Source organism: Budorcas taxicolor, chromosome 19 (genome assembly GCF_023091745.1).
Source record: "Budorcas taxicolor isolate Tak-1 chromosome 19, Takin1.1, whole genome shotgun sequence".
NCBI lineage: Eukaryota > Metazoa > Chordata > Mammalia > Artiodactyla > Bovidae > Budorcas > Budorcas taxicolor.
In genome coordinates this window covers 27,782,022-27,804,953 of record NC_068928.1, presented here as the reverse complement: position 1 = coordinate 27,804,953, position 22,932 = coordinate 27,782,022, and the positions used below count along the sequence as shown (strand labels likewise).

Below are 22,932 nucleotides of genomic sequence, written 5' to 3'. Positions count from 1 at the left end.
TCAAACTCAGATCAACCTCAGCACCCCATGGGCTCCTGTCTGAATGCCTCTCATGCCAGCCACAAGGACCTGGCTCCTGGAGACACTGTGTCATGGACTTCACACCACCATGCCCCTTCCCTCAAGCTATTCCCACTGCCTCCAGGAGCTAATTTTTTTTTAATCTATTTTTAATTGGAGGGTAATTGCTTTACAATGTTGTGTTGGTTTCTGCCATACATCAACAAGAGGAGCTAATTGTAACATTCTTCAAAAGTCAGTCAAGGGTGACTTCACCCCAGGTTTTCCCTGACCCGGGAGTCCTCTTCTGTTCTCCAAGCAGAGAAGCACCCAAGGGCAATTGGGCTCAGTGAGCACTTTTCTGGGCTTCTAAGGTGGTTGATTTCCTTGTTTCTCTCTCCTCTTAGACAGTGAGCTTCCTGTAGACAGAAATTTTGACTAGTTTGATTTTGTGACTCCAGTGTGCAACTCTAGGCTGGCCCCATAAAAGATGTTCCATGAACATTTGCTGAAAAGAATTGCAGCAGAGGAATTCTGCTCTCCCTAAATTTCTGAACTACAAATAAAATCCTGGACGGTATCTTCACAGCATATTTAAGAACAAAACTATTTTTAAATCATGAAAGCACTGCAGGGAGCAAAGGTTCTATCCCTGGTCAGGGAACTAAGATCCCACATGCCGCAGGAGTGGCCAAAAATAAAAATTAAAAAAAAAAAAAAAAAAAAAAACACACAATCTTGACTGACTCCATTGTGGGCCCTCAAAAGATAAGATTTCTCACTCTGATGTGACCCAATGGGTTCTTACAAATCAGGCCCGCTTAGGGAATTACCAGAAGGAGCTGGGAAGCCAGACTTCAGGGGTTTGTCTATAACCTAAGGGTTCTGTATAACCTGCACGAGCTCCTCTCACTTCTCTGTGGCTCAGGGTCCCCATCTGAGATATGGAACAATACCAGGATTGCAAGACTCTTTGGTGGATTAAAGGAGTTAAAAATTCAGTGTGTGCCCCTAGGACTCTGCAAGCTAAGTCTTAAGCATCATGAAACGCGTGTCTTCCTCTCCTATGACACCTGTATTATTCATTCAACAGAAACCGGTCCCTTACCAGGTGCGCGGCCGGACGCGCGGCGGGAGTTCACCCTGCACTGCAATTCTTTTGCAGGGGCGCGCACCCCTTAGCCCTGCTTCCATCAGATCCTGAACTGAATGAAAGCAAACGGTAAAATGAGGAAAAGGGCACAGCTCTCAGCGTGGAGAGGTTTCCTCACGCCGCGCTCCTTCAAGCTGTGGTCTCGGACCAGCACTCCAGGCATCACCTGGGAGCGCGTTAGAAACCCGGGTTCAGTCCTATTTTCCCAGGGTTGGAGGGACGGACTCGCGGTCCAAGTCCTCGAAGGCCCCTCGCTGGCGGGAGCTGAATCTCTGGCGGGCCCCGCGAAAGAGTTCGCACATTCGTCTGTGTTCAAGCAGCAGCACGCGCCGGGCTGGAGCCGCTTACGCGACACGAATACTCGAAAGACCCAGGGCCTTTGCCTGGGATGTCCAGGTAACCGAGGTGACCAGCTAGCTGGAATCCCAGCGTCACCTGGCGGTCAAATATAGGACCCGCCTTTTCCCAGTTAAAGGACCCTCCTGCCTGGTGTTCGGTAGTGAAGGGACACAGGTCCCTGGGACCGCTCACTTCCTCAACACCCTCCACGACAGTAAGACCCCGAACAGCCCCCTCCCCGCCCCCCCCCGCCCCCCCTCCCCCCCGCCTCGCCCGGGAACTACCGTTCCCAGAGGACGCAGCTGCAAAATCCAGGACTCCCACCGGAGGCTCCAGGACCTATAGAAATGTTTTGCAGTCCCTCGTAGTTCCGCTCCGAGCCACGAGAGGGCGATAGTCATTGATGTCTTCCAGTTTCCTCTCCGCGTTCAAACTCCGCGCCTCTCTTGCTCAAGAAACATCGGTCTCGCGAGATCTTGCGGAAACTTACAGAACCGGAAGCAGCCTGCAGATCTCTTCCCTTCTGTGGCCATCGCTGAAACGCTAGCGGGTAAGAGTTTCCCGGGACAAAGCGTATAATCCGCAACCATCTGTTCACGGGCACGGTGGCTTTCGACCTGGGGCGCTCCAGTACTGTTCCGGCGACCGAGTAGCAGCCAGGGAGGGAGGCCAGGATGGTCTTGGCTTTTCTTCTAAGCTCAAGGGCCACCGGACCGGAGGAAGGAGGAGGAAAGAGGGTTTTGAGACTTGGAAACGGGAGCTGAAGGGTAGAGAGCCTGTGGTGATGGTGTCTAGTCTGGACAGAATAGTTTCCTAAAGAATGGTCTCGGGTAGTTTCTTGGTAAAATTTTCAGGCCTCGCACGCCCGTTGGAAGACTTTTTGGACCCGAGTTCTGTGCGTTTTCCAGGTTCGGGATATAGGGCCTGATTTCATTCATTTGGGAGGAGAGTTAATCTGTTCAGGCTCCGTTCCGTAGATTAACGTTGACTGGTTTTTCTAAAACGTGGTAATACGTTTGAGTTGAGTTGTCAAGTCTCTTGTACCCTAATGAACAGAGATATAAGCACTGTCTTAGCTTCCTTACGCGGTAATTATGGAGTTTGAGTTTCCCTGGTGGCTCAGACGGTAAAGAATCCGCCTGCAATGCAGGAGACCGGGTTCGACCCCAGGTTCGGGAAGATCTGAAGAAGGGAATGGCTGGTTATGCACTCCAATGTTGTTGCCTAGAAGAATTCCATGGACAGCGGAGCCTGGCAGGCTACAGTCCGTGGGGTCGCAAAGAGTCGGACACGACTGAGCGACTAACACATGGAGTTTGAGAGTGTAAACAAAAAGATTAATTCCAATAGGTCTGTAGGCTATGGGAAATTCTTCTATTCTGTGATTAAAAATCCCAGTAGGGCAATTCACCTCAAGCAGGTTTTGATGAAATTAATGTGACAGGTTTTGTGAGCATTGTAAACTTTCAAGATGAAATTGTTGCAGATACTTGTTTGTAAACTGAGTGAGACATTCCAGTATTCTATTCTTGCTTGGGAAACCCTCATGGATAGAGGAGCCAGGTGGGCTACATACAGTTCATGGGGTCAAAAAGAGCAGCTGAGTAGCTTTCACTTCACTTCCATATATATATGTATATATAACTTTAATATCATACCCATTGAGCAAAATAAGTTTCATAAAGGTGTTTCAGATCTTATTTAAACTAAATTAGACCTTTTGTATCCGGAACAACAAAATGTTCAAAATTTCACAGGTCAGTTTTGTTATTGTTCTTAGTCCAATATTAAACATTTAAAATGCCTGTTCATAAGACTTGTTTTTGATAAGTTTATCTTTAGTGTATTGTTTTCCAAATAAATACAATAAACATCTTTTCTTAAAAAAAAAACAACTGAGATTTTGGTTCTTTAAGGGTTTACAGCTCTTTTAACTTTTTATTTAGCCAAAATGAAGTTCAATCCCTTTGTGACTTCTGACCGAAGCAAGAATCGAAAAAGGCATTTCAATGCGCCTTCCCACATTCGCAGGAAAATTATGTCTTCTCCTCTTTCTAAAGAGCTAAGACAGAAGTACAACGTTCGATCCATGCCCATCCGAAAGGATGATGAAGTTCAGGTATGTGTCTGTGTTCAGGTCATCTTGTCGAATATCCTGCACTTTATTAACAAATGATGGGTTGAAATGTAAACTGCTTTTTTCACCGTTACTCTTTGGTGAAAATCTGTTGTCCCAAGCATCAGATGCAGTCGTGATAAAACAGAAGAAAGATGGTTTGGAACCAGTACATTGGCTTGGGATTATCTTTTTCTGGGTATGTTTGGTCATTAGAGAGGCAATTGAGAACCAGTAAACAATTCTGTGTCTAAATCAAAATTCAGGTACACAAGTTTCAGGGAACTAGCAGTCTGGCTGTTAAGATGGCACTCCCAATGCAGGGGCAGAGGTTAAGAAAAGATTTCAAGCCATCTCTTAAGCAGCTTCCATGTTACCAACATTTCATGAGGTGATAAGCCATTTTTTGCTCCTGTGCTGGTGCTAAAATTGCTGGTAGATTTGAGAGGCCATCTTCTGCTTCCAAGATAGTTTAATCTGAGAAAGTCTGTGATTGAGAAGAAGCGTCTATTCAGAAACACTGGCTGGGTGAGGATCATCGAGGAGAGAATGATATGCTGTTCATTAACCTTTGGGAAAGAATTGGCCTGTTCCTGAAGTATTAGCTGCTGCCCATGCTCTGGCACTTAGTAGGACCCTTTAGTAGGTTGTGGATTTAAATATCCGTGGCCTGTTCCCTTTGAAGTGACAGTTTCCTTGTCAACTGGTACAAAAAAAACAAGGTGGGCTTGTTCGTTTTTAACCCTGAAACAAGCCCACCACTGCTGGTGGCCCATCAGTTGTAGAGATGCACTGTCCATCACTGTAGATTTATATGGGGCATAGTTTACTTGCAGGTTAGTTGAAGCCAGAGAGAGAATTACTGGCACATTTCCATTGACCATTAGGTCTTTCAAAATTGGAAGGTCCTGTATATGTATATGATAGAGGGAATGAGGTTTACCTGATTCATAGATTTACTGGTTTACAAGTTTAATGTTCGTTTATCTGCATATATGTTACTTTTGAATTTGCATTTAGGTTGTACGAGGGCACTACAAAGGACAGCAAATTGGCAAAGTAGTCCAGGTTTACAGGAAGAAATACGTCATCTATATTGAACGAGTGCAGCGGGAGAAGGCTAACGGCACAACTGTCCATGTGGGCATTCACCCCAGCAAGGTGGGTGTTTTTGAGAATGCTTGAGATGGGGGAAAGAAATTACAGCAATCACTGACAAATGTAACTGCTTGTTGACAGAAATAGATTTTAGGTGTTCTGGAAATCAGTCTTAAAGCCAGTACTATTTTTTTCCTGAAATCAAGGTGTCTTAAACAGTTATCCTGTATGTATGTATATGTAATGTACCTTTTCCTTAAAAAGTATTGGTAAGCTGATTGATCGATTAAAATCTAGGAAATAGGATAATTTTTAGATGCTGTGGAGGCCATACCCTGTGTGTTAAACAGAATTGAGTAAGCTGTAAGGAAAGTAGGTCTTAAGCCATTTGCAGACCTAGAGCTCAGAGACTAGATTCATTGATAGAAGATACAGTCTGATTCTCCTGTCCTTGACTTCAACGTGAATTCTCCAATACTGTCTCTTAAGAGGTAATAAATGCACTTGGTGCCTGTTCAAATACTGAGGTGTTGGTTTTTTAAGATCTTGAGTTGGCACCATGAATCTCATCTTTAGACTACACAAAAGTTGAAAGACTAATACATGTGTTGCATTATCTTTCACCTAGTATTCACAGCTACCATTTTCTTTCCCTTCCTTACCCTTCCAGTGGATTACAAGCATCATGACAGAGTGCATCTCCTAAGAGCAAGGGCTTTCCCACTCTACTACATAATCTTATTTTTGCCCCTAGGACTGGATCACCTGCTGTCAAGGTCACCAATACAGTGACCAATTCTTAAAGTGTTTTCTGAACTTAATATAGTGTTTGACAAATGTAGTGTTTGACACCTTTGATCTCCCTCTTTGACTTACCTTCATCTCTTATTCCAAAAACACCTCAATATCCAGTTGACAATTTTGCATTTCAACTTGGATATCTAATCAATATCAAACCCAATATGTTTAAACTACTGGCTTGTTTTATTCTTGAACCCTCTTGCTCTTGGTAGTCAGCTACCAACACTGTGTGTGACAGCTCTGCCCTTCTCAACTGCTTAGGCCAGCATGTTATCGATTGTTGACTGCTGTCACATTATATCCAGAATCCTGTCTGCATCAGAGTGGCCTACAAGGCTCATCTCCAGGGACTTCTCTGGTGGTGCAGTGGCTAAAACTGCGCTTCCAGTGCAGGGGGCATGGTTTGTTCCCTGGTTAGGGAACTAGATCCCGCATGCTTAGGGAACTAAGACCTGGCGCGGCCATATAAAGTTCACTCAGAGCTACTGCTTGATGATTTCACTCTCCATGTTCTAGTCTACTGGCCTCTTTGCTGTTCCTGTAACTGTGCTACTGTGTGTGCTGGTTGGCGGCATCCATGTGGCAGCTTCACAGAATTGTATATTCTCTTCCCAGGTCTGCTGCTAAGTCACTTCAGTCATGTCCGACTCTGTGCGACCCCATAGACGGCAGCCCACCAGGCTCTCCCGTCCCGGGGATTCTCCAGGCAAGAATACTGGAGTGGGTTGCCATTTCCTTCTCCAGTGTGTGAAAGTAAAGTTGCTTAGTCGTGTCGGACTCTTAGCGACCCCATGGACTGCAGCCTACCAGGCTCCTCCATCCATGTGATTTGGGAACAAGGGGTCTATTTTAACAAGACACACGCAGATCTGAGAAACACCTATTAAACTTGGAAGTTCTCCTGCCTCTGGACTTAAATGTTTGCTGTTCTCTTTGAAACACTTCTACCTTCTCCTCAGGTCTCTGTTCAGGTACAGCCCTTTTCCTGGGGCCTGCCTGACATCGATAACAATTTAACCCCTTTCCTCCAGCATTTCATCTCATTAGATATACCCTCCATGGTAGTGGAGATTGTCCTTTGGTCACTATGCTGAATCCCCAGACCTTGTTCACTGCTATCTTCTCCTTCCTAACACTGAAATCTGCCATAATCTGGATACCTTTAGTGACAAATCTGCTGGAGTAGGGTCTGTTCTATGATTTTCCTAAAAGTTTTGCAGGTTGAAACATGTGAAAGCTGCGTTTAATTTCCAAATTTACAGGACTAAAGATGTTGTGGAAATAAAAATGTGTATGACTTAGTTAGCTTATAAAACTGGGGTGAGAGGAGTGGAATTATTGAAATACATTGCAGTAGAAGCAGCTGATTTTTATCACAGAAGATGTGAGAAGAACCACCAGTGCCACACTGCCTTCTCCTTTGTGGGCTGAACATTAGTGAACATTTAAGTCAGGTTTGTTTGGGGGTAAAGAATCATTTCTAGCATTTAAGCAATCCAGTCCCACAAGTGGGGGACTGAACGTTGGACCTTCCCATGTGTTCTGTATTGGTGATTGTTTAAAGCTTAGATTTTTTTTTTTTCCTTATTTGTCTGCAGGTGGTTATCACCAGACTAAAACTGGACAAAGACCGCAAAAAGATCCTCGAACGTAAAGCCAAATCTCGCCAAGTAGGAAAGGAAAAGGGCAAATATAAGGAAGAAACAATTGAGAAGATGCAAGAATAAAGTCATCTTGTCTACAGCTTTCATTAAAAACTGTTAAAATGAAAAGTCTTTATGTGTGGTGTTTTGGGACAAAGCCTAGTTAGTTTTCAAGGAAGTCCTGGTGATGTTAGCTGTCTAGAGGCAGACCATCCTTATCTTGTGGCTTGATTCCACTAATGAAAATTACCATTTGGAAAAAGCTGGCTTTTTAACCAGCTTTGAGTATCTAATAATATTGGACTCATACAGTAATTTTTCTTTTAACAGCAGGAAGCAGCACTTCAGGGATGCAGCGAAATGCCCGAGGGCCCCTTTACCACCTTGTTTTCTGCACTGATGTTGAGGGAGTGGTGTCAGGCCAAAAGAAATCTTTAGCTTAAAGATTTCTGAGGCAAAGTACTCACCTAAAAAGCAGTTTCTCCGAGAGGAGGAAGTGATGCAGCGCAGGATTAGTTGTTGGCAACACTTGTGCCGCCGCCCTTCCTCACTTAAGACTAAGCATATAAATGTACTTTCCGTGCTGGAGACGAGCATTTATTGATCTTGGAGCTTTAACAACAACGTAAGGAAACAGATGACCAATTTTGCTGTCGCCAGAGTCGTCTGCCTTAGCCAAGGTCGCACCTCGACCAGCCCCAGATTTCACCTCAGGAGCCTTACCGTGTCTCACCCGACAGTATGGCTCGTTTCTGTATCTTTGAGAGCTCCCTCGGGAGGGGCGGGGCTTCCGGTCGGCGCGGAGCCGTTTCCGGCGCGTCAGTCCGCCGGAGCCGCCGGCGCTCGCGGGCAGGAGGGTCCCGGACGGCGCCGGTGGAGCGGGCTGCGGCCGAGGCGGCTCACGACCCTGTGCTCCTGGTTCATCTTCCGGGCCTCTCTCTTGCAAAAATCCCTAGATTGGTCTCTCCTCCACCTGGCTCTTTCATTCAATTGGGGGAGTAGGCGGGTCCCGATTGCCGAGAGCAACCCGCGAGCAACGGGGCGAGGTGTTGCGGAGACCTTGGGACTCAGGACCGCACAAAGGACCTGATGCCCGAGCCAGGTCTTCAGGAATAAGCGGGAGGTTGTTTTGTTTAAGGTGCGGGGCACTGTACTAAGTGCTTTACCTGCATTATCACAACTGTAGTGATGCAGACTAGCATTCTCGCCATTCTGTTGTGGAAGCTGAAGCCTCAGTAACGTTGCTTCGCTTATTCAATAAGTGATGAGTCAGAAATCGACTTCCCAAGCCTAGTCTCAACCATACCTCTGCACTGTCTCTCTACTATTCTATAAGCCAACTGTTTGACATATTCTTTGAACATCTTTTGTTCAGCTCTGTATTCGTGGGCCCTCTGAGGGGATACAGCGAGATAGAAGCCCCAGCCTCTGTCTTCTAGGTTGTGTACACCTGAATCAGTTGACTAAAAAGGCAAAGCGCTCCAGTGAGTGGTGCTGGCTGTTCAGAGGAGGGACAGACAGATGGCAATCAGAGTGCATCAGGAAGAATGCTGACCTGAGCTGGGTGTGATTTGGAAGATCAATGGAAGGCATTCCAGGTCGGGGGCAGCCAAAGCAAAGACTCACAGGTGAGTGAGGAAGGAGGATCTTCTCAGTTTTCTGTGAACAAGCTCATTTGTCAGTTACCCCACCAGAACAGATCACACCAGGAAGCTGGCCACCTTTCTTTGGGGCCTTGTTTCTTTCATTCTGCTTTAGAACAGGTGTTGAAAGCTCAGTTAACTACAGGGGTGGGTAGTTAAGATGACAAAGTTAGTAGCTGGGTTAGAGACTGGGAAGCCAGAGAGTGTGGACTGTCCGAAAGGAGCTACTGCCTCTCCACTCAAGGCAGATGTTGCCAAGCCAAACAGCTCCCGGTGTGACCGGATCGTCCCATTTTTCAAGAAAGCTAGAAATCGAGATTTTTAAATGAACTCCCCAGTCTATAAATATAGGTAATTCATCCAATTTAAAAAAAACGCTGGGTAGGCTAACTGAAATATGTCTATTAGCCAAATGTTACTCTCCGGCTATAGAATTTCATGGGACTGGGTAAGGACAATTTCGCATGTTGAAGATTGAGATTTTTCCATCTTTTGATTATAAATTATTTCCAGCCTGTCTTCATTCTTTTATAGGATGGAGGTGAGACTTTTCCTTCCTGTGTAGTTCCCTGAGGGCCTCAAATAGCAGCCAGAGCAGCCAGTTTCTGAGAGATGCTGGTTTCAGTGAGTAGTTTAGAAGCTCTTCCTGGTTTGCATTGACCATCTTGTGGTTTCAAGTGTCTTCTAGGGATTGTAGGATGATAATACATAATCCTTGGGAAACAAAGCCCCATATCAGTGATTATATGGGACTAGTGAATGAAACTTTTTTTTTTAACTGAAGGACTTTTCAGAGCCATTAAAATGTCCGTTTGCATTAAGAATGTGGAGCTCAGGCTTAAAGAGTATTTTACAAACATTCTGTTTGTTTGATTCTAAAATGCATATTTTTCACATTTTAAAAATCTGGATGTGTTCATTTAATGTAGGGTCTCTGTTTTCCCTGTGAAAATTGTCATTAAGTCAGCAGTTTCAATGTCAGAAGTGTCTTTAGAATCAGGAATGTCATGTAGTTAACCAATGATGCCAAGCAAGGAAATCCGAAGTCTTTTTAGTGGAGGACATTCAGGACCTGGAATCAAGCTTTGCTTAACTAAGACTCTTGCTCAGAGGTTTTAAATGTTTCCATCTTTCTCTGCATCTTAGGATTCTGCCCTGGCCTTCAGCTTTTCATCTGATGGCTGGCATCTTGGGGATCTTGTTTTCGTAAGATTGTTGGAATTCCTGTGATCGTCATATGAAAGCTTCCCCTGGCCTCATCACATCCTATATCCTGGAGTTGTCCTAAGGAACCTCGGTGTAGACACCCGAGTATCAAGTTCTCTTCCAGAGGAATTCTCCAGTCTTGGTGGTGTGTGGACCCCATTTGGGGTATCTTTTGGCATGATAATCTCCTGACATAGCTCTCTATCCCCAGGTGTAATTTGTCCATTTTTGAAAACAGGCCCTGCTCCCTCTATTCAGAACTGCCAAACCTGTATCTGGAAGTGTCTCCCAACCTTGGGAGTGCTCAAGTTCAGTTGGATACTCTGCTTCGTTCTGGAAAAAAAATATGTGGGCTCCAGCTCAGGCAGTATCAAGACAGGCCAGGCCTGCAGACCCTCCAAGAGGACAAAACCCCTCTTCCTTGCTGTGAAGCTGGATTCGTCTTACTGAATGTGAGACCGTTCCTCTACCTGTTACCTTTTCTTCTGTGTGATATTCACATGCTCACATTCAGTCATGCGTGTGAGCATGCCTTTTTTCCCAGAACCTCCATGGTCTCTTCCCCAGTTCTGCTGCAGCTGCTCCTCAGCTCAGGCCCCAAGGCACAGCAGTCCCTGTGGCAGTAGATAATGTCTTCTGGGGAGGCAGCAACATTTGAGGATCTGACCAAAGACTGGAAGTATTAGGAAGCCCCTCGGAAGGACTGCAGCAGAGGCATAATGCTGAACAGTTACGAGAACATGGTCCCTCAGGGTAAGGACTCAGTCTTCATTTACTAACCGTGTGTACAACTGACAGGGAAAAGTCATCATTAAAAAAAATCTCGGGACTTCCCTGGAGGTCCAGTGATTAGGACTATGTGCTTCTACTGAAGGAGGTCCAGTTTCCATCCTATTTGCCACAATTAAAGATCCTGCATGCAGCAACTAAGACCAAAATTTTGGGTGCAGCCAAAATAAACAAATACGTTGAATTTTTAAAAAATAAAATTCTGTTGACATGCTCTTGTTTTGAATGGCCCTAGTGGGCTTTCTGGGTATTTTTATTCTGTTACTGCTTTATACCAACACTCTAGTATCTTTCTTCCATATCTTCAAAAATCCGATGAAAGAATTATGAAGAACTTTGGCAGGAGAGTCTTCCAGGTGGCATATCATCAAATTCAACTTTGTTCGCTTCTTTCTCCATCTCTTTAGGAGACTTCTTACAATTCTCCATGACACCACAGAGAGCTGGAAATGATCCCCCTGGTGTTTCAAATCCAAGTGAAACAGAAACGGAGATAAGTACCATGAGAGAAAAGTTTCTCACCAGCGTGACCAAGTTGGTAGAAAGCAAAAGTTACAACAGCAAGGTATTTTCCAAAGAAAAGTACTTTCAAACAATCAAGGAAGTCAAAGAAGCTAAGGAGAAGGGGAAGAAGTCATCACGTGATTATCGCCGTGCAGCAAAATATGATGTGATTTCTGTAGCAGGCACAGAGAAACTCATAGAGGCTGCTCACAGAGAACCAGATCGGATACGGTATTACGTACACAAGGAAGAGCTGTTTGACATCCTTCACGACACACATCTCAATATTGGCCATGGCGGGCGGACACGCATGCTCAAGGAGCTGCAAGGCAAATATGGAAATGTCACCAAAGAAGTCATTGTCTTATATCTGACTCTGTGTAAACAATGCCACCAGAAGAACCCAGTACCCAAGAGAGGCCTTGCACCCAAGCCCATGCCATGTAAGGACAATGACTCCAGATGCCAAGTTGAAATCCTTGATATGCAGTCAAATGCTGATGGGGAGTTCAAGTTCATTTTGTATTACCAGGACCACTTAACCAAGTTCATTATTTTACGGCCATTAAAAGCCAAGCAGGCCCATGAGGTAGTCAGTGTCCTGTTGGATATTTTCACAATTCTTGGTCCACCCAGCGTGTTAGAATCTGACAGCGGCATAGAGTTCACAAACCAGGTTGTTAATGAGCTCAATGAGGTATGGCCAGACCTAAAGATTGTCCTTGGTAAGTCCCACCCTGGCCAAGGCCAGGGCTTCCTGGAGCGAGCAAGCCGTGATGTCAAGACCATGCTGAGTGCCTGGATGCAGAGTAACCACTCCCATCATTGGACCGAAGGCCTGCGATTCATGCAGGTGGTGAGGAATCAGGCCTTTGATGGTTCCTTGCAGCAGAGTCCATACGAGGCAATGTTTGGTTGTAAAGCCAAATTTGGACTCTATTCCTCACACTTGCCCCGGGAAACCGTGGCTGTTTTACACACAGAAGAGGAGCTAGAAATTGCCGAAGAACAACTGGAAAGCAGCCTCTGGGTCAGGCAGGAAGAGAGGGCTGAGGTTGGAGCAGACCGGTCTGACATGGACGAGGACGTTGATCCCACACCTCTCGAAGCCTTGGAGCCCAGCACCTCCCAGGCAGCCTCAGGTCTCTTCTCCTGGTGAACAGACATCTGCTAAGTGGACGCTTAGGGCCTCTGGGTACCGTAGAGCCACCTGAGAGCTGTAACCAAGACTCCAGATGAAAGGAGTGAAGGCCACTCTCTCAGGAATGCTGTTCTTGGTAGTCCTGAGTCAGAGGGGGAGGCGGCTCCGGTCTCTGATCTCACCTGCCCTAACAAATTCCCACAAACCTGGAGGCTTAAAGCAGCAGAACTTTGGGGACTTCCCTGGCAGTCCATGGTTGAGACTGTGAGCTCTAAATGCAGGGGGAACAGGTTTGATCCTTGGTTGGGGAACTAGGATCCTGCATGCTGAGGATACAGCCAAAATTAAAAAATAAAAATAAAAAAACTTTCTTCTTAGTCCTAGAGGCCAGAGGTCTGAAATCAGGGTGTTGGCAGGGTTCATTCCTTTTGGAGGCTCCAAGAGAGAATCCATTCCAGGCTCTCCTCCTTTCTCTAGTGGCTGTCAGCAATTCTTGGCATCCCTGGGCTCAGTAGCCCAGAGTAGCACAGATCCAGCCTCTGTTTGTCTTCACGTGGCTTTCTCCCCTTGGTCTGTGTGTGTGCTCCTTTTCTATCTCTTACAAGGACCCCGTTGGACACCAAATCTATGTCATTGGATTTAGGGCCCAGCTTAATTAATGATCTCATCTTGGGATACTCAACCTTAATTTCATCTGCAAAGACCCTGTTTCTAAGTTCATATTCATGGTTGCTCGGGGTTTGGACTTGGACATGTCTTTGGTGGGGGCGACTGCAGTTCTACTGCAATTGGCTCAGGGGTAATGAACCTGCTTGCCAATGCAAGAGATTCAGATTTGATCCCTGGGTCAGGAAGATCCCCTGGAGGTGGAAATAGCAACTTGCTCCAGTATTCTTGCCTAGGAAATCCCATGGACAGAGGAGCATGGCAGACTGCAGTCCATAGGGTTGTAAAAGTCTGACACAGCGTAGCGACTGAGCACACACACAGTTCTACCAACTACAGTCAGTGGAAGAGGATGTTTGCTTGCAGAACATAAACTGATGGGGTCTGAGCCCTGTAGAGCTGGTGGGACTGCCCTGCATATATCGAGTATCTGTTCCTGCTCCTCGGGCACAGAACCCAAAAGATGGGGGCATCAGAGAAAAAGATGTAGATGAAGGACAAATAATGAGAGGAAAAGAGGTTGATCTCATGTGTCCCAGAGACTGACTGCCCCACCAGCTGAGCTTTGTTTCCTGCTTCAAGAGAAACCTGATGTACCCACCCTGCTCTCAGAATGGCATCCACAGGGATTGACCTGCCTGAAACATTTTAAAAATAGGTCAAAATTAAGGCATGGCTGGGGTTTGGGTCTGAGCCTGCCAGTGTTCTGTGCCTCAAACACAGCATGACGTGGTGTAGTCCTGGAATGGTCATACATTCCAGGAAGTGACCAGTAGCCGGGAAACAACTAGGGACTCTGGAGCAAATTGCAAAAGTTGGCCTGAGGTCACTGCTTCAGCCAGAGAAGAATAGAGCACAGGCCAGTCTGGGTCATAGTTCAGAGGAAAGGGGAGGGCAATGCCCAGGATCTGTGCATGGCTGTATTCTCAAGGCCTGGAAGAGGACCCAGCCCGTCGGAGGTGTTGAATAAGGGTTTGCTGAGTAAATAAATGATTCTACAGACATGGATGCAGGGAATGAGAAGGGGCCTGCAGTTTCTGACTCTCCAGTTCTTTCTTCCTGCATATCACAGAACCATCTCAAACCATTCTGGGGGACTTCCCTGGTGGTCCAGTGGTTAAGACTCTGTGCTTCCGGTACAAGGGGCACAGGTTCGATCCCTGGTCAGGGGAGTAAAATCCCACACGTGCCTTGGCACCGCCAAAAAAAAATTCTGATTGCCCCCAACTTTGGCTTCCCCTTGGGCCAAGAGCAGTCTCCTGATGATGCCTGCCTCACAGGGTGGTTGTTATAGACAAGAAGTTTTAAGATGTGTGTTGTCCTTGCTACCTTCAGATCTTACCCTCATCATGAGAGTTGGAGATCACTGTTGCCATTCCTTTGCTGATTAAACAGTGTTAAGCTAGACATCCAGGAAATCTGCACTATTATTAGACAGGAGGTGATGTCACTCTCCAGCTTGTCTTGGAGGACCAGAATCTCGGCTTCATCCTCGGCCAGCACCTCACATCCCCTTCCTGTATCACTCAGCTGAGCAGGGCCTGGGAGGCCCAACTTGACTGATGTTGCCCCCTGTCCCCCCCGTGCTGACCTACCACCTCCTGGTGGCAGAGCAAACCAGGAACCACACCATCAGCTCCTGTGGGTAAGAGGTCAAAGGAGGCACTATGCTACTGTCTTTCCCAGGGGGTGGCTGCAAATAACGGAGGTTTCCGGACCTGCAACCTCTGCCTTCCTCTTCTGCTCCCTAGTGTTTACAGTGGAGGGACCTGGAGGAGGACACCTAGACCCAGCCCAGCCTTCCTCTGTGTTATCATATTTCAGCATCTGGAGCGGAACCAGTTGCTTTCAGTTTGCAAATATGTTTTGTCCATATAATGTCTTTTAAATTTAAAAGTTAATTGCCATCACTTTCAAAGCAGATTTCACATAAAAATATAAATGTCTAGCACTTCTTGAAAATTTAGAAGATCTGACCTCCCACATTTTTTGCATGGCAGCCAACGACCAAGGGGTAACCCCCAGGAGACATTCCAGGCCTGCATTCTACACTAGTCCACTGTCTAGGCCGTTCAGATTGATTGCATACACATTTCTATGGTCGATTCCTAAAGAAAGGCAAATGAAGTCAATGTGAATAAAGGCCAGAAACAGACCCATGTATCTAGCAATTTATGATAAAAGACATTTCACATCTGTGGGAGAGATTGTATTATTCAGTTAGTGGTGCTGATCAATTATACCTCAATTAAAAAAAATAGTGGTGCTCGATCATAGAGCTGTCCAACGAATAAAATAAAGTCTGATCCCTAAACATAAAAAACAAAACTGTAAAAATATTGAGGAAAAGAAATAGATTTTGTGATCTTGAAATGGAGAAACCCATATAAAAAAAGGTTAATATACTTGGTTACATAAAAATTTTAAATATTTAGGAAAAATAATGCCTTTTAAAAATTGAGAAAAAGTTATCTGCAGGTCAGGAAGCAACAGTTAGAACCGGACATGGAACAACAGACTGCTTCCAAATGGGAAAAGGAGTACGTCAAGACTGTATATTGTCACCCTGCTTATTTAACTTCTATGCAGAGTACATCATGAGGAACACTGGGCTAGAGGAAGCACAAGCTGGAATCAAGATTGCCGGGAGAAATATCCATAACCTCAGATATGCAGATGACACCACCCTTATGGCAGAAAGTGAAGAGGAACTAAAAACCTCTTGATGGAAGTGAAAGAGTAGAGTGAAAAAGTTGGCTTAAAGCTCAACATTCAGAAAAGGAAGATCGTGGCATCTGGTCCCATCACTTCATGGGAAATAGATGGGGAAACAGTGGAAACAGTGTCAGACTTTATTTTTGGGGGCTCCAAAATCACTGCAGATGGTGACTGCAGACATGAAATTAAAAGAGGCTTACTCCTTGGAAGGAAAGTTATGACCAACCTAGATAGCATATTCAAAAACAGAGACATTACTTTGCCAACAAAGGTCTGTCTAGTGAAGGCTATGGTTTTTCCAGTAGTCATGTATGGATGTGAGAGTTGGACTGTGAAGAAAGCTGAGTGCCAAAAAATTGATGCTTTTGAACTGTGGTATTGGAGAAGACTCTTGAGAGTCCCTTGGACTGCAAGGAGATCCAACCAGTCTATTCTAAAGGAGATCAGTCCTGGGTGTTCGTTGGAAGGAATGATGCTAAAGCTGAAACTCCAGTACTTTGGCCACCTCATGTGCAGAGTTGACTCATTGGAAAAGACCCTGATGCTGGGAGGGATTGTGGGCCCGAGGAAAAGGGCACGACAGAGGATGAGATGGCTGGATGGCATCACTGACTCGATGGACATGAGTTTGAGTGAACTCTCGGGAGTTGGTGATGGACAGGGAGGCCTGGCGTGCTGCAATTCATGGGGTTGCAAAGAGTCGGACACGACTGAGCGACTGAACTGAACTGAAATGAAATGACAGCCTGGGAGAAAACATTTGCAAGACCTTAAACAGACATAAGGTACTGTCAACTGAAAAAAAAAAAAGACCTAAAAGTTGAGAATTATGTTTTTATTGAGCAGACTTACTGAGGACTTAAGCCCCTGGCTACAGTCTCTCTTAAAACTCTGAGAGACTGTTCCAAAGAGGTGAGGGAGGAGCCAGGATATAAAGAAGTTTTTGCAAAAAAGAAACCACAAATAAATAAATAAAAGGTGGTTGAACATCAAAATATTAGTGTCAATTAGAGAAAAAACAGATCTCTCAAATTAATGGACTTAGCACTTTTCTGTTTATAGGAAGATGCAAGAGTCTGGGCTTATTGAAATTATTCTCTTGATATGCATCTTTGCTAGGAACCAATATCCTGTTTTTCTCCATCCTAAATCTCAGGGTGCACAGTCGTGGGTGGCTGCAGTGGCTGATGATGTAATGGCCACGGCATCCTTTGTTTACTGATATGCCAGGGGACAGTCTTTGTCCACAGTACCTAATTTTTAAAGGGGTGCTTGCAAGTTAACAATGAGAAGAGCAAACAATAGAAAAGGAGCAGAGGTTAATGGTGGATGGAAAACAAACAGCTGTACCCTGGTGCAATTGGTGGGATGGAAGCAGGTCAGACTTGTCATCCAGTCAGGGCTGTCCGTTCAAACGAAACAGATTCAAGTTACATGAGTGTTTTGTTTCTCCTGCCATGCATGTGGGAGAAGAGGCAAATGCCTAGTGATGCTGTCTTGTTTTAACAAAAAACTGACTGATAAGGAAGTCCAGTAGTGGTCGTGCTCATTTTCATTTCCAGGGGCTGTCATAACCCACTGGGTGGCACAGAAATTTGTTATGTCACAGTTCTGGGGTCACATGTCTGAGATCAAGATGTCATCAGGGTTGATTCCCTCTGACGGCTTGAGGGAGAATCTCTTCTGGTGGCCTCAGATGTTCCTTGGCATGTAGGTGAGAATCCCCCTGTGTCTTCTCGTTGTCTTCCCTCTGTGTGTATCTGTTGTCTCTGGGTCCAAATGTCCCCTTAGCATAGTAGATTAGGGCCCGTCCTCAGTGACCTCACTTTAACTTGATCATCTGAAGAGACCCCATTTCCAAATAAGGTCACATTCACAGGTATGGGGTGGAGGGGTTAGGACTTCAGCTTCTTTGGGGTGACACAATAAGTTCAACCCATATAGCATCAGCTAAGAGATGCACGTTTGATCCCTGGATGGGGAAGATTCCATGGAGAAGGGAATGGCTACCCACTCCAGTATTCTTGCCTGGGAAATCCCATGGACAGAGGAGGCTGGCAGGCTACAGTCCACAGGGTCGAAAAGAGTCAGACCTGACTGAGCCACTAAACAACAATCAGAATGACAGATTTTGTTTGTTTGTTTTTGTTTTCTTGGGTTTTTTTGGTCACACAACATATGGGATCTTAGGTTTTCTTTTCGACCAGGGATCAAACCTATGCCCCCTGCAGTGGGAGCACAGGCTCTCAACCACTGGACCACCGGGGAAGCCCCAGAATGACAGTTTTTTAGGAGGTAGTTTTTAAGGATGTATGGCAACAATGCCCAAAGCCTTAGAATGCTGCTCCCCCCACCCCATTCAAATAACACAGGCAGTTTTACTTGAACAGAAAATTGAAGAAATGAGTACCAGTTACATTCTTACAAATCTTCAATATCAATTCTTGAGAAAGATCTTAATTTAATACCTTGTCCAGCTAGATTATTTGGGTTAAGTTTTTTGTTTGTTTGTTTGTTTTTTGACGGAATCCTAACCCCTGGACTGCCAGGGAAGTCCCCTTGGCTTAGTCTTATAATACAGAATAGTGTCTCTCCCTCCATGCACACAGGAGGAAGGGAATGTTGCCATATCTTCCTGCAGCTCCTTTTGTTCACTATTAAGACTTGCATTTTTTAAGGCTAATCTCTGGAATTCCATTATGAGGCCTCCAGAACTCAATTTTACCAGGAAAAATAAATGAAGAATGGGCTAAAGATGATTTGACATAACAGTGAAGTAAGGTGGTGGTGGTTTAGTCACTCAGTCATATCCTACTCTTGCAACCCCATGGACTGTAGCCTGCCAGGGCCCTCTGTCCATGGGATTCTCCACACAAGAATACTGGAGTGGGTTGCCATTTCTTTCTCCTGTGGATCTTCCTAACCCAGGCATCGAACTCAGGTCTCCTGCATTGCAGGCAGATTCTTTACCATCTGAGCTACTACTGGGGGTGAAGTAAAGATCTGTAGCATCCCCCCCCCGCACCACCACAGACTCAAGCATGTAAACTTGATACGTAACCTCGAAGGAGTCCCTTGAGCTCCAAGCTCACCTGTAAATTGGGATGATAATCCAATTGTGATCAGGTTTGTGAAAGGATGGGCATGGGGGAGGGCTTGTTCTCCCTCCAGTTTAGGGAACTTTCACAGAGTTCAGTTTCACTCAGAATGACCAGTCAAACTAAAGCAAGTCCCTTCCTCCAAAAAAAAAAAAGATTTGGAGGCAGGAGAGCAGCCGATGTGGGCAAGTCCCATCCAGGTCTGTGTTGGACTGGGCCCTCCCTCCTGGCCTCTGCCACCTGTGTGCCCATGCAAGGTTCAGTGCCCTCTGTCTGTTCACATGTCCACCCACATTCCAAGCCACAGGCTGGTCCTGGAGCCCTGGGTCAGGATACACTCAGCCCTTCAAGGTTGAGCGCCCCTTGGTTCTCTTCCTGCTCCCAGGGTGGCTCTGGAGTGGAGTGGAGAGAGCAACTCTGGTTTGCAAACACACTTTTGCTGTGGTCAGAACACTTAACAAAGTGTGTTAAGTTATCCTACCCTGTGATCCTACCCCTCAACAAACTTGAAGTGCATTGTTGACTGTAGACAGAAAGTTGTATAGCTGATGTCTAGGATTTAATCACCTTGCATAGTCGAAACTTTATACTCCTTGAATAGTAGCTCCCCATTTCCCCCTCCCCCTAACCCCTGGCAACCACCATTCTATCTCTGCTTCTCTATGTTTGACTGTTTTATGTTTCGGGGTTTTTTTTTTTTTTTTTGCCATGCTATGAGTATGTAGTGATTGCAGCTGTGAAATTAAAAGACTCTTACTCCTTGGAAGGAAAGTTATGACCAACCTAGATAGCATATTCAAAAGCAGAGACATTACTTTGCCAACAAAGGTCTGTTTAGTCAAAGCTATGGTTTTTCCAGTGGTCATGTATGGATGTGAGAGTTGGACTGTAAAGAAAGCTGAGCACTGAAGAATTGATGCTTCTGAACTGTGGTGTTGGAGAAGACTCTTGAGAGTCCCTTGGACTGCAAGGAGATCCCACCAGTCCATCCTAAAGGAGATCAGTCCTGGGTGTTCATTGGAAGGACTGATGCTGAAGCTGAAACTCCAATACTTTGGCCACCTGATGCAAAGAGCTGACTCATTGGAAAAGACCTTGATGCTGGGAGGGATTGAAGGCAGGAAGAGAAGGGGATGACAGAGGATGAGATGGTTGGATGGCATCACCGACTCAATGGACATGGTTCTGGGTGGACTCCAAGAGCTGGTGATGGACAGGGAGGCCTGGCATGCTGCAGTTCATGGGGTTGCAAAGAGTCAGACATGACTGAGCGACTGAACTGAACTGATGAGCATGTGGGATCTTAGTTCCCTAACCGGAGATCTAACCCGAACCCTGTGGATTGCAAAAAAACCGACACCCCTGCCTTGCAGGGCGGATTCTTAACAACTAGACCCTTAGGGAAGTCCTAAGGGACTGCAGTACACTAGGCCTCACTGTCCATCACCGACTCCTGGAGTTTACTCAAACTCATGTCTATTGGGTCGGTGATGCCATCCAACCATCTCATCCTCTGTCATCCCCTTCTCCTCCTGCCTTCAATCTTTCCCAGCATCAGAGTCTTTTCCAGTGAGTCAGTTCTTCACATCAGGTGGCCAAAATATTGGAGTTTCAGCTTCAGCATCAGTCCTTCTAATGAATATTCAGGATTGATTTCCTTTAGGATGGACTGGTGGGATCTCCTTGCAGTCCAGGGGACTCTCAAGAGTTTTCTCCAACACCACCGTTCAAAAGCATCAATTCTTCGGTGCTCAGCTTTCTTTATAGTCCAACTCTCACGTCCATACATGACTACTGGAAAAACCATAGCTTTGACTAGACAGACCTTTGTTGGCAAAGTAATGTCCCTGCTATTTAATATGCTGTCTATGTTGGTCATAGCTTTTCTTCCAAGGAGCAAAAGTCTTTTAATTTCATGGCTGCAGTCACCATTGCAGTGATTTTGGAGCCCAAGAAAATGAAGTCTGTCACTGTTTCCCCATCTATTTCCCAGGAAGTGATGGGACCAGATGCCATGACCTTCGTTTTCTGAATGTTGAGCTTTAAGCCAACTTTTTCACTCTCCTCTTTCACTTTCATCAAGAGGCTTTTTAGTTCCTCTTCACTTTCTGCCATAAGGGTGGTGTCATCTGCATATCTGAGGTTATTGATATTTCTCCCGGCAATCTTGATTCCAGCTTGTGCTTCCTCTAGCCCAGCGTTTCTCATGATGTACTCTGCATAGAAGTTAAATAAGCAGGGTGACAATATACAGCCTTGACGTACTCCTTTTCCTATTTGGAACCAGTCTGTTGTTCCATGTCCAGTTCTAACTATTGCTTCCTAACCTGCATACAGATTTCTCAAGAGGCAGGTCAAGTGGTCTGGTATTCCCATCTTTTGAAGAATTTTCCACAGTTTGTTGTCATCCACACACAGTCAAAGGTTCTGGTGTAGTCAATAAAGCAGAAGTAGATGCTTTTCTGGAATTCTCTTGCTTTTTCCATGATCCAGCAGATGTTGGCAATTTGATCTCTGGTTCCTCTGCCTTTTCTAAATCCAGCTTGAACATCTGGAAGTTCATATTTTGAATATTAACCCCTTATCAGACATATGGTTTGCAAATATAATATTTTGAGAGAAGATGGGAGACTCAGATTGATGTTTTAGTGAGTATTTTCTACTTACAACTTTGTCAAACTAGCCTTATATTGTGGAGAAGGCAATGGCACCCCACTCCAGTACTCTTGCCTAAAAAATCCCATGGACGGAGGAGCCTGGAAGGCTGCAGTGCATGGGGTCGCTAAGAGTCGGACACGACTGAGCAACTTCACTTTCAGTTTTCACTTTCATGCATTGGAGAAGAAATGGCCACCCACTCCAGTGTTCTTGCCTGGAGAATCCCAGGGACAGGGGAGCCTGGTGGGCTGCCGTCTATGGGGTTGCACAGAGTCGGACACGACTGAAATGACTTAGCAGCAGCAGCAGCAGCAGCCTTATATTGTGGAATAGAATCTGCTTTTTTTTTAGCTCTAGGGGAAGAAGAAACATTTTCTTTTGTTATTTCTGAGCTGCTATTCCCAGTAGTTTTTGAGGCTACACATTGGAATGTCATTAGTTGGCACTGAGACCGGAAGGGGGAGGTGTCTGAGAAGCTCAGCCTTAAACTGTTGCTTCCAATTTACTCTGCAGGCTTTCTGGACATGTGTGCCACTGACAACTAAAGCGTGTTCACCAAGGTGAGCTTCAACACTGTGTAGGCCAGTTACCTCTGCACAGTTATTTTAACCTTTCCAGATTTGGTGGCTTTGGGTTGTGGAATTTTGAGGAGAAAGTTTTTATGGGGAGAGGAGCTGTTTTTGAATATGTGATTTACACATCTTTTCTTTGTAGAATGTTTACAGAAATTGATTTGAAACCTGAGCTACCTTGAAATGTAAAAGTAAGAACCCTCTGTTGTTCAAAAATTGGCCAGTGCAGAATAGGTTTGCCCCCAGAATCTTCTTCTGAATTTTGTTCAGAGCTCTATTCCTTTGAATTAGTGAAACCTGGTTTCTGTTTTCAGTTCCTGGTTCCACTTGATTGCTGTTATCTTGGCACTACTCTTTGTTTACCCAAGTTCTGACATTTTTACCCCAGAATTAATTACCCCAGATGGTCTGCTCTGCTGTGTTTTCCAAGCAAACAAAGTGAGCAGGAAATATGAACTTCCTGAGCCAGTTGGCTTCCCGCTTTAATATGAGGCTTTGCGTTTTACAAGCGTGTACATCTTATGTCTAATTTTCTTATTCATAATTAACTATGTATATAATATGTTATATATATATACACACACACACACACACACATAAGTATATAGGTTGGATCTAATTCTGTTTTCTCTCTTTTCCCTTTTGAAATTGGGTCCCGATATTTTGCCTTCTGCTTCCCCAAGGCTCCTTTGTAGAATCTTCCTGTTCAATTTGAGCTTCTGCATTGTTTCTGTCGAGGAGCTCCTTGCTCAGAATAACTTCTCCACACCTGGAACTTTGGTCTAGG

The 22,932-nt window shown here is 45.3% G+C and overlaps 2 protein-coding genes across 3 annotated transcripts; both read left to right on the top strand.

Annotated features, from left to right (window-relative positions):
- The first annotated feature begins 1,996 nt into the window (after positions 1–1,996).
- RPL26 (ribosomal protein L26) lies at positions 1,997–7,273 on the top strand. Of its 2 annotated transcripts, XR_008201011.1 has the most exons (5): positions 1,997–2,042; positions 3,439–3,611; positions 4,629–4,769; positions 6,123–6,213; positions 7,106–7,232. XR_008201011.1 is itself a non-coding variant. In XM_052657672.1 (4 exons), the coding sequence occupies exons 2-4, from the start codon at positions 3,444–3,446 to the stop codon at positions 7,232–7,234; spliced, it is 438 nt and encodes a 145-aa protein (XP_052513632.1). In that variant the 5' UTR covers positions 2,025–2,042; positions 3,439–3,443; the 3' UTR covers positions 7,235–7,273. The 2 variants fall into 2 exon arrangements, 1 of the variants encoding a protein (XP_052513632.1); XM_052657672.1 differs by lacking the exon at positions 6,123–6,213 and having other exon boundaries at positions 2,025–2,042; positions 7,106–7,273.
- Positions 7,274–8,013: 740 nt separating this feature from the next.
- On the top strand, positions 8,014–12,761 carry KRBA2 (KRAB-A domain containing 2). Its single transcript, XM_052657671.1, has 3 exons — positions 8,014–8,778; positions 9,940–10,752; positions 11,196–12,761. The coding sequence occupies exons 2-3, from the start codon at positions 10,719–10,721 to the stop codon at positions 12,449–12,451; spliced, it is 1,290 nt and encodes a 429-aa protein (XP_052513631.1). The 5' UTR covers positions 8,014–8,778; positions 9,940–10,718; the 3' UTR covers positions 12,452–12,761.
- The last annotated feature ends 10,171 nt before the right edge of the window (positions 12,762–22,932 follow it).

Coding starts and splice junctions, on each gene's coding strand:
- RPL26 (XM_052657672.1), top strand. CDS start 3,444: ATGAAGTTCAATCCCTTTGTGACTTCTGACCGAAGCAAGAATCGAAAA. Junction 3,612..4,628: donor GAAAGGATGATGAAGTTCAG/GTATGTGTCTGT, acceptor ATTTGCATTTAG/GTTGTACGAGGGCACTACAA. Junction 4,770..7,105: donor TGGGCATTCACCCCAGCAAG/GTGGGTGTTTTT, acceptor ATTTGTCTGCAG/GTGGTTATCACCAGACTAAA.
- KRBA2 (XM_052657671.1), top strand. CDS start 10,719: ATGCTGAACAGTTACGAGAACATGGTCCCTCAGG. Junction 10,753..11,195: donor CGAGAACATGGTCCCTCAGG/GTAAGGACTCAG, acceptor CCATCTCTTTAG/GAGACTTCTTACAATTCTCC.